Genomic DNA, 12,816 nt, shown 5'->3' with positions numbered 1-12,816 from the left:
CAGCCCGGTCCATGCCCGCGCATGAGGCTCTGCTTTACCACCACCCTCACGAGTGCCACCGCTAGTGCCGGGCCCATGCACATGTCCCGCCTTCTTGCCTGGGCTTGCGATCCTACACCTCTGACAACATCGTACCATGACGCTCGTCTCCGAGTAAGTGGTCCTCGGGCTCGCCCTGTCCCAGGCTGCCCCTCTCGGCCTCTTCGTTCCCGTGCCTGCTGACCAGCTTCTTGCTCCTCCTCACAGTCAGGTGCGGCGTCTTGATGCGTACCTCGATCGTCTCCCCGTCCTCTCCGAAGGCTCGTCCGATGACGGAGCTTCTGAGGGCGAGGAGCATGGCTTTGCCGTTGCCGTAGCCGACGCCGCTGCAGCTTCAAGGCTGGAACAGCTCCTCCGCATCGTTCAGTCGCTGAGCACGACCTCGTCCTCGCAGCCACTGCTTCCTGCAAGCCGGGTACGGACCCTTCTCATCCAGTCCGGCATACCCTCCGCCAAATCCCGACTAGAGGAGCCAGACGCCGCGAGAGCTGCCTACACAGAATCAAAGAGCGCATACGAAAACGAGATCGAATGGCTGTTGGTCACCAAGGCCACTGTCCAGGTATACGGCGCAATCCTGAACAACCTCTTGGAGCGCATCATCCCGTTGAGCGACGACATCTGGTACTGGTCCGAGGTTCTGAATTCCTATACCTACAGCAGCCTCTATACCGTGCAGACGTCACCGCTACGTCTGTGGGCATGGACGCAGGATGTTTACGTCGCCAGCAAGACACGCATGCGCTCCATGTCTGTCCGAGATGCGCCGGCCGATATCGTCGACTCTACCGCATCGGGCATGTCGCAGCAGTGGAAACAGTTTTACGGCATCGTTCGCGACACGATCCGGGAGCGATCCTTTGCAAACATCCAACGCAAAGTTCTATCTCCTCTTGCACTCTGCCGGGCCGAAGCACGGCACAAACAGGCCCAGCTGAAGAAGCTCAGGGAGATCACAGCGAGCGGTCTTGGCGTGTTAATCGACGAGGGCCTCCAACTCGGTCATGACGACGAAAAGGCCGAGGTGCACGACCATCAAGACCTCAAGGGCGTGGTTGAGCGCAGCGTGGCGCTGATGGATGTTGTTCTGAAGGAGGTGTGCACTCTAGATGTCAACATTGACGACTTTGAAGATAAAGTCTTTGCCGGCGTCGAAGAAGACCCGGAGTTGTCAGTTCATCTTGAAGATAGCGTCACGCCAGACCGGCCGGCCGTGTTAGCCCGCCGCCTACTGCGCATTATGGACAGAACTCTGCCGGAACACTTCAACGCCATGCAGTCGCTAGCCCAGGCGAACGGGCGCCCGCCCCGCATTGTCCGATATTGGTTGCCGGCTGCCGTCGGCGTTCTGTCCTCCACAACGGTGCTTCGGATCCTGGTGAATCGCAAGGCGGATATCATCGACTGGATCACAGGGTTTGGCCAGACAGTCCGAGACTTTTGGTTCAACTGGGTTGTTCAGCCCTTGGCCAAGGTGATCAAGACCATCCGGCACGACGAAACGAGCGAGATCGCCATCATGAGCAGAGATAGCCTGAAGGCGGATCGCGAGAGCCTGGAGCGCATGGTGGTGGATTTCGCCGTCGACAAACCTCACTTTGCTGCGGAGGCCTCGTCGCTGTCGGACGCTCAGATTGCTGAGATACGCACGAAGGTTGCTGAAGGAGACGTGACGCCCGTCCTGCGGGCGTACGAAAAGGACTTGAAAAGCCCGTTAATGGGAGCTGTCCGCGGCGACCTCGTCCGGTCTCTGCTTATTCAGGTGCAGAAGACAAAGGTGGACTTGGAGGTAGCCATGACGGGCATCGACTCGCTGCTGAAGAGCCAGGAGCTCGTGTTTGGCTTCGTGGGACTGACACCAGGGATCCTAGTCTCGATCGGCGTCATGCAGTATCTGCGCGGTGTGCTCGGTGGCCGTTCCTGGCACCGACAGGAGCGAAAGGCCGGGCGAGTCGTCCGCATCCTCCGAAACATCGATCGGATACTTTCGGAGGCGAGGCCGACGGAGAACAACGTCCTGTCCTACAAGGACCACGGCCTGCTGCTGTGCGAGGTGCACGTGCTGCGGGATCTGGCGGGCAAGCTCATGCCACGCGACATTCGCAAGGAGTTTTTGGAGGACCTCGACGATCTGGCCAACATCAAGGGCATACAGGTGCAGGCCAAGGCGCTCGACAGGATCCGCTGGGCGTATGCCAGATGGCTCAAGTAGGAGCCCCCTCTGGTATGATGTTGACGAGTCAATTTAAGCATCACAGAGCATGAGCATACGGCGGTAGCGGCGGATCCGGGTCAGCGCCCCACAGAACTCTCAAACGCGTAGAGGAAACAAAAGTACAGCAACAAATAGACGAAACAAAAAGCCTTGCCAAAAGCGGCATCAGTACGTTTTGTTCAACCGGGCTCCACGGCTTGTGAATGCGAGGATGTGTGTGTCTGAGGATGTGACCACCCGTTCGTGCCGACGATAGCCTGGTCATCAAGGTGGAGGATGCATGGCTGATGCATCGCGCAGATGCAGTTGCAGGGGCGGCGGCGCGGATGACTGAGTTTGGAATGGCATGGCGTCAGGCCAAGTCGCTCATCCAACACGGTACCAGGTACAAAGAGCGACTTGGCCATTACTATAAGGGAGTCACACTGTCTCTGGCAGATAAGAAGCCAGCGAACCTAGGTATATCTTTTTTGCTGTGCCTGGTTCTAATAAATGCTCCAATATGCATCGCTAATAATCATTACACGCCCGAAATGCTCTCAAACTTTTATACTTGACGTCCGCCGCCGTCGTCGTCGGTCTGGTGGTGCCCGGGAAGTCGCCGTCTCGTCTGGCAATGATTGCACGACTCAGCTCAGGCGACATGGGGGAAACCAAAAAAAGAAAGACGCGGACGGATGACTGCTTCATACCCTCCTGTCGCTGCCTCCGGCCTGCTCCTTCTCGCGAATGTCCTGCAGGCAGGGTGCGAAGAACATCTCGCCCGTGACGACGAGGTGCATCGTCCGGATGGAGACCATGAACCACAGGGCGACGACGGCGAGGGAGAGAATCTAAGATACGGGCACAACGGCAATCAGCATCACATGGACATATCATCAGAGAGAGAGAGAGAGAGAGAGAGAGAGAGGAAAACGGTGCCCGGGTCGGGTCGGCTGCTCACCATTGTTGACACCTTGAAAAAGTCGCTGTCGAGGTTGGCGGCCAGCATGCTGGTGCACGTCGCCCAGACGCCGAGCGGGAAGGTGAACCCCCACCAGCCCATGTTGAAGGGGAAGCTGTGGATGGTGGCGATGCTGATGAGGGCGAAGCAGGCCCACACGAGGGCGAACCCCCACATGATGAGGCCGAGGAAGACGCCCAGCACGTAGAGCACCTCCGCGGCGCGCGCGACATCCACGACCACACCCGCGGCGCGAAAGACGGTCGTCTCGGGGAGGACGCGCAGGGCGACCTTGCCGAGCTGCTGGATGCCGAAGCCGCCCTGGCCGAGCGGGCCGATGGGCAGGAAGACGGAGACGATGACCTCGCGGGGCGGCAGCGAGTGGATGGTCAGGCGGTGGAAGTAGAGGGCGAGGACGCAGCCGGAGAGGGTCTGGCCGATGCCCCAGAGGACGTAGGAGGCGATGAGGGTGGTGAGGGCGTGGGCGCTGTCGGGGAGGGCCTCGGCGACGATGCCGCCCGTGGCGGCGGCGACGACGGTCGGCACGATGGGCAGGAGCAGCGCGGCCGTCGTGTTGTGCAGACCTGGCTTGTGGCGGTGCATGACGATGAAGGGCATGGAGATGCACGTCGCCATGGAGAGGAGCACGTCGATCCACCAGAAGGCCCAGGCGAGGTGGACGACCCAGTCGCCCCATTGCCTGCAGCAAAAGATCATCATGTTGATGATGGCTTGTTGGACAAGAGCAGTTAGCCAGAGCCCAGTCTCCTGGACGACTACAACCATGGCAACAACGCCAAGTACAACGACGATGCGAGGAGTTCAAGGGCAAAGGGGGACATGGAAGGGGGGGATGCTCACTGGCAAAGCCCATGGGGAAGCAGCCGAGAAACAGCGACTGACCCGGGTGCGAGATCATGGCCCGCCAGATCTCCGGGTACAGCGCGTACCGCAGCACCGAGATGGCGAAGAAGACGACGAAGAGGACGACGTTGGCGGCGAAGAAGACGTACGAGACGTACTGCAGCCACTGCGCGTTCCAGGGCAGGTTGTGCAGCAGCACCGAGACGATGCCCGTGCCCATGTTGACGGCGAACCATCTGGCAAGGGGAAGATTCCGCCGTTAGCCCATGAGGGTTGGCTGACACAGAGAGAGTACGAAGTATGTATATAGGGATGGGGGACAACTCACGACGGCGTAAAGTTGCGGACGATGCGGCGCCACCCTTCGTCGTACTTGGTCTTGAGCCTCCCGCACGGCATGCGCTCGCCCTGCGAGGGCGTTGACTGTGACGGACACGGCGGCGGCGGCGGCGGCTGCTGCTCCGTCATGCCGGACGCGGCGGAGCCCCGGCGCTCCGTGGTCCTCGTTACGGTCATCATACTCGTGATGCTGTTGGCGGTTCACCCTCCAATCCAACACGCGCGGAGAAAAAAAAAGAAGCTGTCGCGACGTGTTATGCAAAATTGAATCCGAGTCTGGCGGTGCCGCGCGAGATTGAGGAATTAAGTAAAGAATTGCCAAGGACCCCGGTGTGGCGAGACGGCCGGCTGGTAGAAAAGTAAAAGACGGAAGCTGGGCAGGTATGAGTAACGAAAGTACAAGGTTCGCCGGTGTGCCGGGTGGAGCCCGCCGATGGGCTCTGTCTGGCTTTCTAGGTTGTCACCCCACGGGACGGAGCACTGCGCACCGTCGCCTCGCTGCCGCAATACGCGAAGTATGCAAAGCAGACCAGATGACTCTTTGGCTTCTCGTTTTATTGTTTTCGTGCGACGACGTATGCGACCTACGAGGCCCGTCACTGGCTTTCGCCCGACTGCGGTGCCGCCCTCCCTCGGCTGCTGTGTCGCCCACGATGGCATGTACGAAGAGGCGTGGCTGCTTGGCGTTCCCGGGGCCGATCTCGTTTTCGTCCAGTCATGAAATTTGCAGTATACGAACCATGGGGCAACTATGACCAACTCGAACCGGGCTGCCGCGCGCCGCACCGGCCGAGCTGCCGTGTCCGGGGCCGCGCGCGGCAGTCGGGCAGGCGACGAGCCGGCCTGGAGCCCCGGGCCGCTGCCGACTTCCGAGACCCGATTTGAGCGGCCGGCCCAGCGTCTGGCTCGGCGAGCCCGGCGTCGCACAGGGGCACTGGGCACCGGTTCGCACGTCACTCGTCCCTGCAATTGCGAGCTGGGCGCCGGCCGTGTTTACGGCGTTTGCGGGCCGGAGGACAAAAAAACGGGCACCGGGGGAAAATGCATCTCAAAAGAGTACGGCATACGTGCAATTTTTTCTCCCTTTTTTTTTTCTCTCTTTGACAGCAGTTCTTGCTGGCACAGGCGTCAATTTTGCGCCTGTCGCCACGTGCTCTGCACTGCCGCATGTAGCGCCTTTGTCACTGTACAAACGCGAGGACTTTTCGGCAATCGCCGCTTGTTCCTCGCGCGGCAGGAACGGCCGGAAACCGCCCGCCCGTAATGCTGAGAACAGGTACGAAGTACCTAACGTAGTCAGGAGTGGGCTCATGGTCCTGGGCAGCCCACTTTTCGCGGCCTCCCAGCCAACCACGGCGCCCGAAACCTTCGCACCCAGTGCCGCTTCTCACGATTGCCCTCGCCTTCCGACGGAAACCATTGGCACAAAGGCCAAAACCTGTTCCTCGACCCCACCGTACCCCGACACCGGGTACGCAATGTCTGCCACCCGAAGTTTCCCCCGTGCTCAGCTGACTGGCGAGGTACTGCCCAAGGGTCATCGCAGGAGGCCCCCGCCGCGGCGACAATCGAGTCGGTGTGCTGTCCTTTGTGTCGAGCCCGAGTGCCGTCGTCGATAAAAACGCCGTCCATCGAACCAAGAACTCTTTCCATCGAACCAAGAAGCCCCCATCGTACCATACCAAGTAGCAACCATTGATATCATCCATCAGAGCAGACGTCCACCATGGCCATCGACCTGATCTCGCCCACAGCCGTGACCTTCGGCGATAAGGACGCCGTGCGTGTCCCGGTTGCCAGCCGCTTCGACAACTTGGTCCTGGCGTTGAAGGAGGCCCTTGGCCCCTCGTCAGGTCTGACCTCGGACGATGTCAACGTTGACTTCCTCACACGCCTCATGACCGACTATGACAGCCAGCCTGCCGAGTGGTCCAAGTACGCCTTTGGCGACGCCAGCAGAGGCTACACTCGTAACCTCGTCGACGAGGGCAACGGAAAGAGCAATCTGGTAGGTGTCCGATGCCCATCGATGCCTCGTCTATGGGTAAACATGTTTGTGGCTGACCGAGACGCCCACAGCTCGTCCTCGTGTGGTCTCCAGGCAAGGGGAGCCCGATCCATGACCACGGCAACGCCCACTGCCTCATGAAGATCCTGCGCGGTGACCTGACAGAGACTCGCTATGCCTTCCCTGAGGAGGGCGAGCCCGAAGGCCCCATGAAGGTCATCTCGGAGAAGACATATAAAGAAAATGCCGTGGCATACATGGCCGACGAGCTAGGACTGCACCGCGTGTCCAACAAGGGAAGCGACTTCGCCGTCTCGTTGCACCGTAGGTTCCCCAGCCACCAGAGACACTTGTCCCTGACTGACCCTGACCTCGCAGTGTACACGCCGCCCAACGTGGCCAAGGCGGGATGCCACATCTTCGACGAGAAGACGGGCAAGAGCAGCCACATCCCGGGCTGCCACTACTACTCAGCATATGGCCGGCTGCTGAAGCAGTAGGGCGTCGAGGAGGTCCATGTTCCAGGAGCGATGATGGCTGTATCGGCGTTGACGCATTCGTCCTTTGATTCTGTAGCGAGTTTTTGTTTCTTCATTCCGCTTCATTGCTGTCGAGGGTGACGAGCCTGCGTGGCTTCTCGGCTGGCGGTGTGGAGCCCAGGCATAAGCAACGGCAAAGAGGCCAAATGCCGGATTTTGGCAACGAAGTCATGATAAATAGGGTACGAAATGAAAGCCCCAACCTCGAGCAAGGCGTCCAAGGCCCCAAGATGATTGTGGAGTGAAGTTGAAGTGGCAGAGAAGGGGGATGCCATGTCGTCTTGTCCTTGTCCCTCGCCTGTGGGAGGGCTCATCGATGGCGTGATTGACGCTAGTCCCGAAACATTTCCTCTTTCGCTCCACCGACAGCCGTTGGCAGGTCACGTGATAGCGTGTCCGAAGCGTGAGCCAACGCAGCGCGACTGCCAGGAGCAGGAGGGGTGTCAAAAATGACTGTGCGGTTCGGCGCTTCAATCAGCGCCAGAACGGAACATGGTATTTCGTCAGCCTCTCGGGTTGTACAAGCCACGGTTGACACCAAACTCGCTGTCTCGCGCGTTTCCCCCGACAATTCTTCCCGCTACATTTCATACTCGACCCACTACGTGTTCCAACTCAAATCACCCGTGCTGCACTAGCCCGGCAAGCATTGGTTCATTTGGCGGGCGAGCGTCGGCCGACAAGCCGCCAGACACTGACGGCGGTTCTGCGCCGCAGCCGCCATGCCTCGCACTTCCAGGAAGCGAGCTAGCGACGACGTCATTGACCTGACTGGGGAGCCTCACCAGGTTGGGGGCCAGGCGAAGCGAGCAGCACTGTCCACGAGCCACCCATCGCGCCGCACGCACGGTCCCTCGTCGTTCAATTCGACAGGCATTGGAGGTTCCAGTGTCTATGGGTCGTCGCCACAGAGCTCGCTGTCTGCAGCTGGAAGCTCGAGCCGCGGACCGTCCCAGTCGTCGCAATCATCACAGTCCACACCCGCATCTCAGGGCGGCAGCGATGACCTGGAGTTCTTGGACCTGACCCAAGATGATGATGGACCTCCGACCGAGTTCTACGGGTCCTTTGGTTCGCAAGCCCGAGCCCCAGCATATTCCATAGCCGCTAACGCCGTCTAGATGGCAAGATCGTTGGAGTCAGGTACTACTCGGGGTATGCAAACCCCGGAGAAGCTGTCATCTGTCGTCGGGAGCCACAGAATCAGGTACGTTTCCACCATACCCCGCCAAAACTGATACTCATAGTGAGCTAGTACGACCGCAATGCGATTCGTGTCGACAATGTCATGTACCAGCAGATCGGACACTTGCCCCGTAAAGTGGTGGAAAAGATTGCCCCATATGTGGTATGTGGCTCTCCGTGTGCCACGAACATAAATGTTCATTGACGACGTATTGTAGGATTCAGGTGACCTGACGTTGGAGGCGCAACTCACCGGCGAGAAGGGCATATATGATTGCCCCATTCGCGTCTTATTCTTCGGGCCCAGCGATCCGGCATCGCGGGCAAGGATTGAGAAGGCGCTCAAGGCAGATAAGCTCGTCAAGGCCACTCAGTTGAACCAGACCCGGAAAGAAGCCGAGGCAAAGAGGCTGGCCATGGGCCTCAAAGCTGGCAGCTCAAGTCAAGGAGTCGGTAGTGAACAGAACGAACCCGATCAGGCCGAGGTAACGCTCGAGGATCTTATGAAGAGCAGCGACGCTACCGAGTTCCGGCAAGGAGGCGATGCCATCAAGACCCTTGCTATCGACGAGGACCATTTGGCCAAGATGCCGATGGCGACTCAACCCCCAGAGCTCAAGGCGACCCTACTTCCATACCAACTGCAGGTGAGTTTTCCCCCGAGGCAGAGTAAGCCTAATGATGTACTAAGAACGATCAGGGTCTGGCCTGGATGATGTCCAAGGAGAAACCGGAACTTCCTGAGAAGGGCTCCGAGAGATTGGTGCAACTCTGGAAGAAGACTAACCGCGGCATGTATTGGAACCTGGCATCGGGATTCGCGACCCAGGCTCCACCAAAGCTGTGCTCTGGAGGCATTCTCGCCGACGACATGGGCCTTGGCAAAACACTCCAGATCATCAGTTTGATCCTTGCCGGCGGGCCTGGGTCAACGCTTATTGTGGCCCCAGTCAGCGTCATGAGCAACTGGAAACAGCAAATCGAGAGACACGTCAAGGCAGACAAGGCGCCGAGTGTGATCATCTACCACGGAGACAGGAAATCGACTGTCGCGGACCTCATGCGACACGATGTTGTCATCACCAGTTACGGAAGACTTGCCCGCGAGCGTGATCCCAAGGTTGAGCGCGTGTTGCTGAGCAAGTCTATCGAATGGCGGCGGGTCGTGCTTGACGAGGGCCACACCATTCGCAACGCCCGGACCAAGGTGGCAACAGCAGCGTGCGAGCTGCAAGCCAAGTCACGCTGGGTACTCACCGGCACCCCCATGTAAGTTGCCGCGGTGTCCTATATATGGCTACGCTGACAGTTCCACCCAGCGTCAACTCGGTCAAAGACTTGCACTCCTTGGTCAAGTTTCTGCATCTCACTGGAGGCATCGAGCAACCGGAGATTTTCAACACCAACGTCACTCGTAAACTTGCTGCCGGAGATCGCAGCGGCGAGGCTATCCTCCAGGCTCTCGTGCAGGATATTTGCCTGCGCCGCAAAAAGGACATGAAGTTTGTCGATCTCAAGCTGCCAGAGAAGAAGGAGTATTTGCATCGAATCACGTTTCACCCCTCAGAGAAGCAAAAGTACAATGCATTGCTGTCAGTAAGCCCTCGCCCCTTGAAGTAATGGGTGGCTAACGCCCGATAGATCGGAGGCGCGTGGAGCGCTGGAAGACTTTCAGAAAAAGTCCTCTGCAGGACAAAAGGGACGATTCCAAAACGTTCTGGAGCGGCTGCTTCGGCTCAGACAAGCGTGAGTCTGCTCCCACACAACCACGGCAACTGCTAACCAGGCTGTCAGCTGCAACCACTGGTCGCTATGCAGGGAACGCATTGAAGACCTCATGAAGCTCCTCGAAGATGAACAGGTGGTAGCATTCACTGACAAGAACCGCGCCTTGCTGCAAGAGGCCCTACGTCTCTACATTGAAAGCCAAGAAGACTGCGCCATCTGTTATGAAGTCCCGGGTTCGCCAGTCATCACGAACTGCAAACATGTCTTTTGTCGCGGTTGCATCACGAAGGCCATCCAGATCCAGGGCAAGTGCCCCATGTGCCGCAATGGCCTCACAGAGGATTGTCTTCTGGAGCCTGCCCCCGAGGGACCTGGCGACGACAACTTCGACACTGAAACTCAAAGCTCAAAGACGGATGCCATGATCCAGATTGTCCGGGCGAACATGAAGAACGCCGGGTCCAAGATCATCATCTTTTCGCAATGGACGTCATTCTTGAATATCATTCAGAACCAGCTCAAAGCGGCGAACATACAATTCAGTAGGGTCGACGGCAGCATGAACACGGACAAGCGCGATCGCGCAATCGACGCACTGGACAACGATCCCGACACGCGAGTTATGCTGGCGAGCTTGGCGGTGTGCAGTGTCGGCCTCAATCTGGTGTCCGCCGATACCGTCATTCTGTCCGACAGCTGTGAGTACACTGCTACTGTGGACACCATCTTGAACTGTAGCTGACTCTAGAGCAGGGTGGGCGCCCGCGATCGAGGATCAGGCCATTGACCGCGTGCATCGCTTGGGTCAAACTCGAGAGACTACCGTCTGGCGTCTTGTCATGGAAGAAACCGTCGAGGAGCGTGTTCTGGCGATTCAGTCGGAAAAGCGGGAGTTGGTTGGCAAGGCGTTCCAGGAAAAGGACAAGAAGTCCAAGAAGGCCAAGGACACGCGCATGGCAGACGTCAAAAAGCTGCTGTCTTAGAAGTCTACACCCAGGCGTTGAGCGCGTTTTGCTCCGTGTGTTTTATCAGGTTTAGATTCGGGCGTTTTTGCCCAGACGAGGGCTGGCATTCTAATCATCTGGAGGTCATGCACCGTCGAATTTGCTACATAGATGTTTGTAATGGCGCAAAGGGCGCATACTCAATACACCACGGCATCTCTTCTGTCACTGCCTGTTTCTAGCACGGACTTATTTCTCCAAAGCTCCTCCTGGTGGCGGCCGCCGGTCACTTGGATTGGGAAACACAGAGCTGGTGCAGCAGCGCCATTGTTGGCAAAGTTTCCGTGTACTGGACAGTTCTGGGGCTGGGCGGAACGGACGAAGTCACCCGGCTTGCTATGGACGAAGTACTGACTGCGTAATGAGTATCAGGTTGACCCATGCAGTCCGGATCGGCGGCAACGTTGCGCGCTGCTACAGAACACCACACGAGTTCCTTGGGCATCACAAGTGAGGTTCGTCGACGATGGTTCCGTGCGTGGCGCTGTTGGTGAAGCTACGACAGGGACAACTGAGAGAAGCTCAAATCTGTCCCCTGGTGCTTAGGTGACGTGATAGGTGCAACAATCTTCTTGTCGGCAACGAGCTGACTTTCTTCAACCGCAAGTGAAACGGGTTCAATACACGACTGCGAAAGATGACGACTCTCCGCGCTCCCAGACAAGCCGGCGGCTAGGAGTGCGGGTCATCTACATCTATGTCAACGGGCAAGGACGCGCGGTCTTGACCTGGCCAGACCTCGTGGAGCTTTACACCAAACTCTCGTTGCATAGTTGCCAGAACTGATTATCCCACGACGGCATACATTTCACCATCTCTGGAGGCGGCCGCCACGTGAAGCTGCCATCGTCGTCGCCCCCTCCCCCGCCACATTCGTAACCTTGAAGCCCTTGGCATCCTTGATCTGTCCGCCTCTTTCCACGGAGTACTCAAGGTTGACTGCCGGTATAACCGCCACTTTGCCTAAGCCACGGAACTATAAGTCCTTATAAAAGAGTTACGGCTCGCCTTACGCATACTTACCCCTCTCTATATTCGAGCTTCTGAAGCGAACGCCGTGTGTTCCAACACCACGTCCACCCCAAACCTGCTGCGCCGTTCCAACACGAAAATATAGAAAGGGACGATTGGAGCGGAATCGGGATCGTATTTCATCGTCGGCATTCCATAATAGGTTCCATGCGGACTTCCAACTCCCATCGGCCGGGATCTCAAACAACGAGTCGCCGTGGATGCTGCGAGCGACCCAGACGTCATAGAACGTTGGGTCACGGCCGACATATGTCCAGTCCATGGCGCAAGTAATAGTCGCGCTCAGCCGCCTTTTCTGCAGCACGAACTCTAGGATATCGTCGGGACAAGGCACTACATCGTTGAGGAAGATGACAACAGCTTCACTCGAGGGTTTTAGTTCGCCTCGACGTTTGAGTAACGGTTCGAGGGCCAGATTGCGGAGATCGGCGAGGTTCCGGATACGGTCGCCTTGAGTAGGGTCGATGGACGAAAATTGGAATAAGTATCGGATGCCGTGCATTTCGAGCTGGGAGTGTAGGGATGAGAGAACGTCGGTTGTTCCATCGTTGGAGTTGCCCTCGACAATGGAGAGCGCGCAGGATGCAGGCCCGAGGTACGTAATGGCTGCGACAATACTGCCTAATAACTATGGCAGAATCGGCAGACAGTTTCGCAAATCCAGTGCAAAGTAGTAGTGAAGGCCAGCATCGTCCTTTGGGAGAGATGAGTAGCGCCCGCTGTCAAAGTTCGGACATCCCAAGGTTGGCAGTTGGGTCTTGCCGCCGAGTATGTGATCGTGGTATGTCGCTATATCGGCCGCCGTCAGCGTGTGGCCTGCTTGCACATAGGGTCAATACCTCGGACGGAAGAGGGGCAGCTGTATGCGAGCTTACCGTTTGATGTAGCTCCGGCCGCAATTGTAGTTGTTGATGGCGCGG

The 12,816-nt window shown here is 58.0% G+C and overlaps 4 protein-coding genes across 4 annotated transcripts; 3 read left to right on the top strand and 1 right to left on the bottom strand.

Annotated features, from left to right (window-relative positions):
* Positions 1 to 136: 136 nt before the first annotated feature.
* PLICBS_000979 (nuclear control of ATPase protein 2) lies at positions 137 to 2,251 on the top strand (the record flags this gene model as incomplete). Its single annotated transcript, XM_018317959.2, has 2 exons — positions 137 to 153; positions 247 to 2,251. The coding sequence occupies 2 exons, from the start codon at positions 137 to 139 to the stop codon at positions 2,249 to 2,251; spliced, it is 2,022 nt and encodes a 673-aa protein (XP_018183484.2).
* Positions 2,252 to 2,940: 689 nt separating this feature from the next.
* On the bottom strand, positions 2,941 to 4,577 carry PLICBS_000978 (uncharacterized protein; the record flags this gene model as incomplete). The annotated part of the gene is made up of 4 exons (XM_018317960.2): positions 2,941 to 3,087; positions 3,198 to 3,928; positions 4,059 to 4,297; positions 4,390 to 4,577. The coding sequence occupies 4 exons, from the start codon at positions 4,575 to 4,577 to the stop codon at positions 2,941 to 2,943; spliced, it is 1,305 nt and encodes a 434-aa protein (XP_018183485.2).
* Positions 4,578 to 6,126: 1,549 nt separating this feature from the next.
* Positions 6,127 to 6,908, top strand: PLICBS_000977 (uncharacterized protein; the record flags this gene model as incomplete). The annotated part of the gene is made up of 3 exons (XM_018317961.1): positions 6,127 to 6,408; positions 6,480 to 6,732; positions 6,787 to 6,908. 3 exons carry the CDS (start codon positions 6,127 to 6,129, stop codon positions 6,906 to 6,908), a joined length of 657 nt encoding a protein of 218 aa, XP_018183486.1.
* A 761-nt stretch (positions 6,909 to 7,669) lies between these two features.
* Positions 7,670 to 10,843, top strand: PLICBS_000976 (uncharacterized protein; the record flags this gene model as incomplete). The annotated part of the gene is made up of 9 exons (XM_018317962.2): positions 7,670 to 8,018; positions 8,069 to 8,154; positions 8,203 to 8,295; positions 8,351 to 8,779; positions 8,833 to 9,401; positions 9,452 to 9,724; positions 9,774 to 9,878; positions 9,927 to 10,558; positions 10,614 to 10,843. 9 exons carry the CDS (start codon positions 7,670 to 7,672, stop codon positions 10,841 to 10,843), a joined length of 2,766 nt encoding a protein of 921 aa, XP_018183487.2.
* Between the last annotated feature and the right edge of the window lie 1,973 nt (positions 10,844 to 12,816).

The sequence above is a fragment of the Purpureocillium lilacinum genome (genome assembly GCF_023168085.1).
Source record: "Purpureocillium lilacinum CBS 284.36 DNA, scaffold_1, whole genome shotgun sequence".
In the NCBI taxonomy this organism is placed as follows: domain Eukaryota; kingdom Fungi; phylum Ascomycota; class Sordariomycetes; order Hypocreales; family Ophiocordycipitaceae; genus Purpureocillium; species Purpureocillium lilacinum.
Note: the sequence above shows the minus strand (reverse complement) of the source record. Positions and strands in the feature narration are given on the sequence as shown.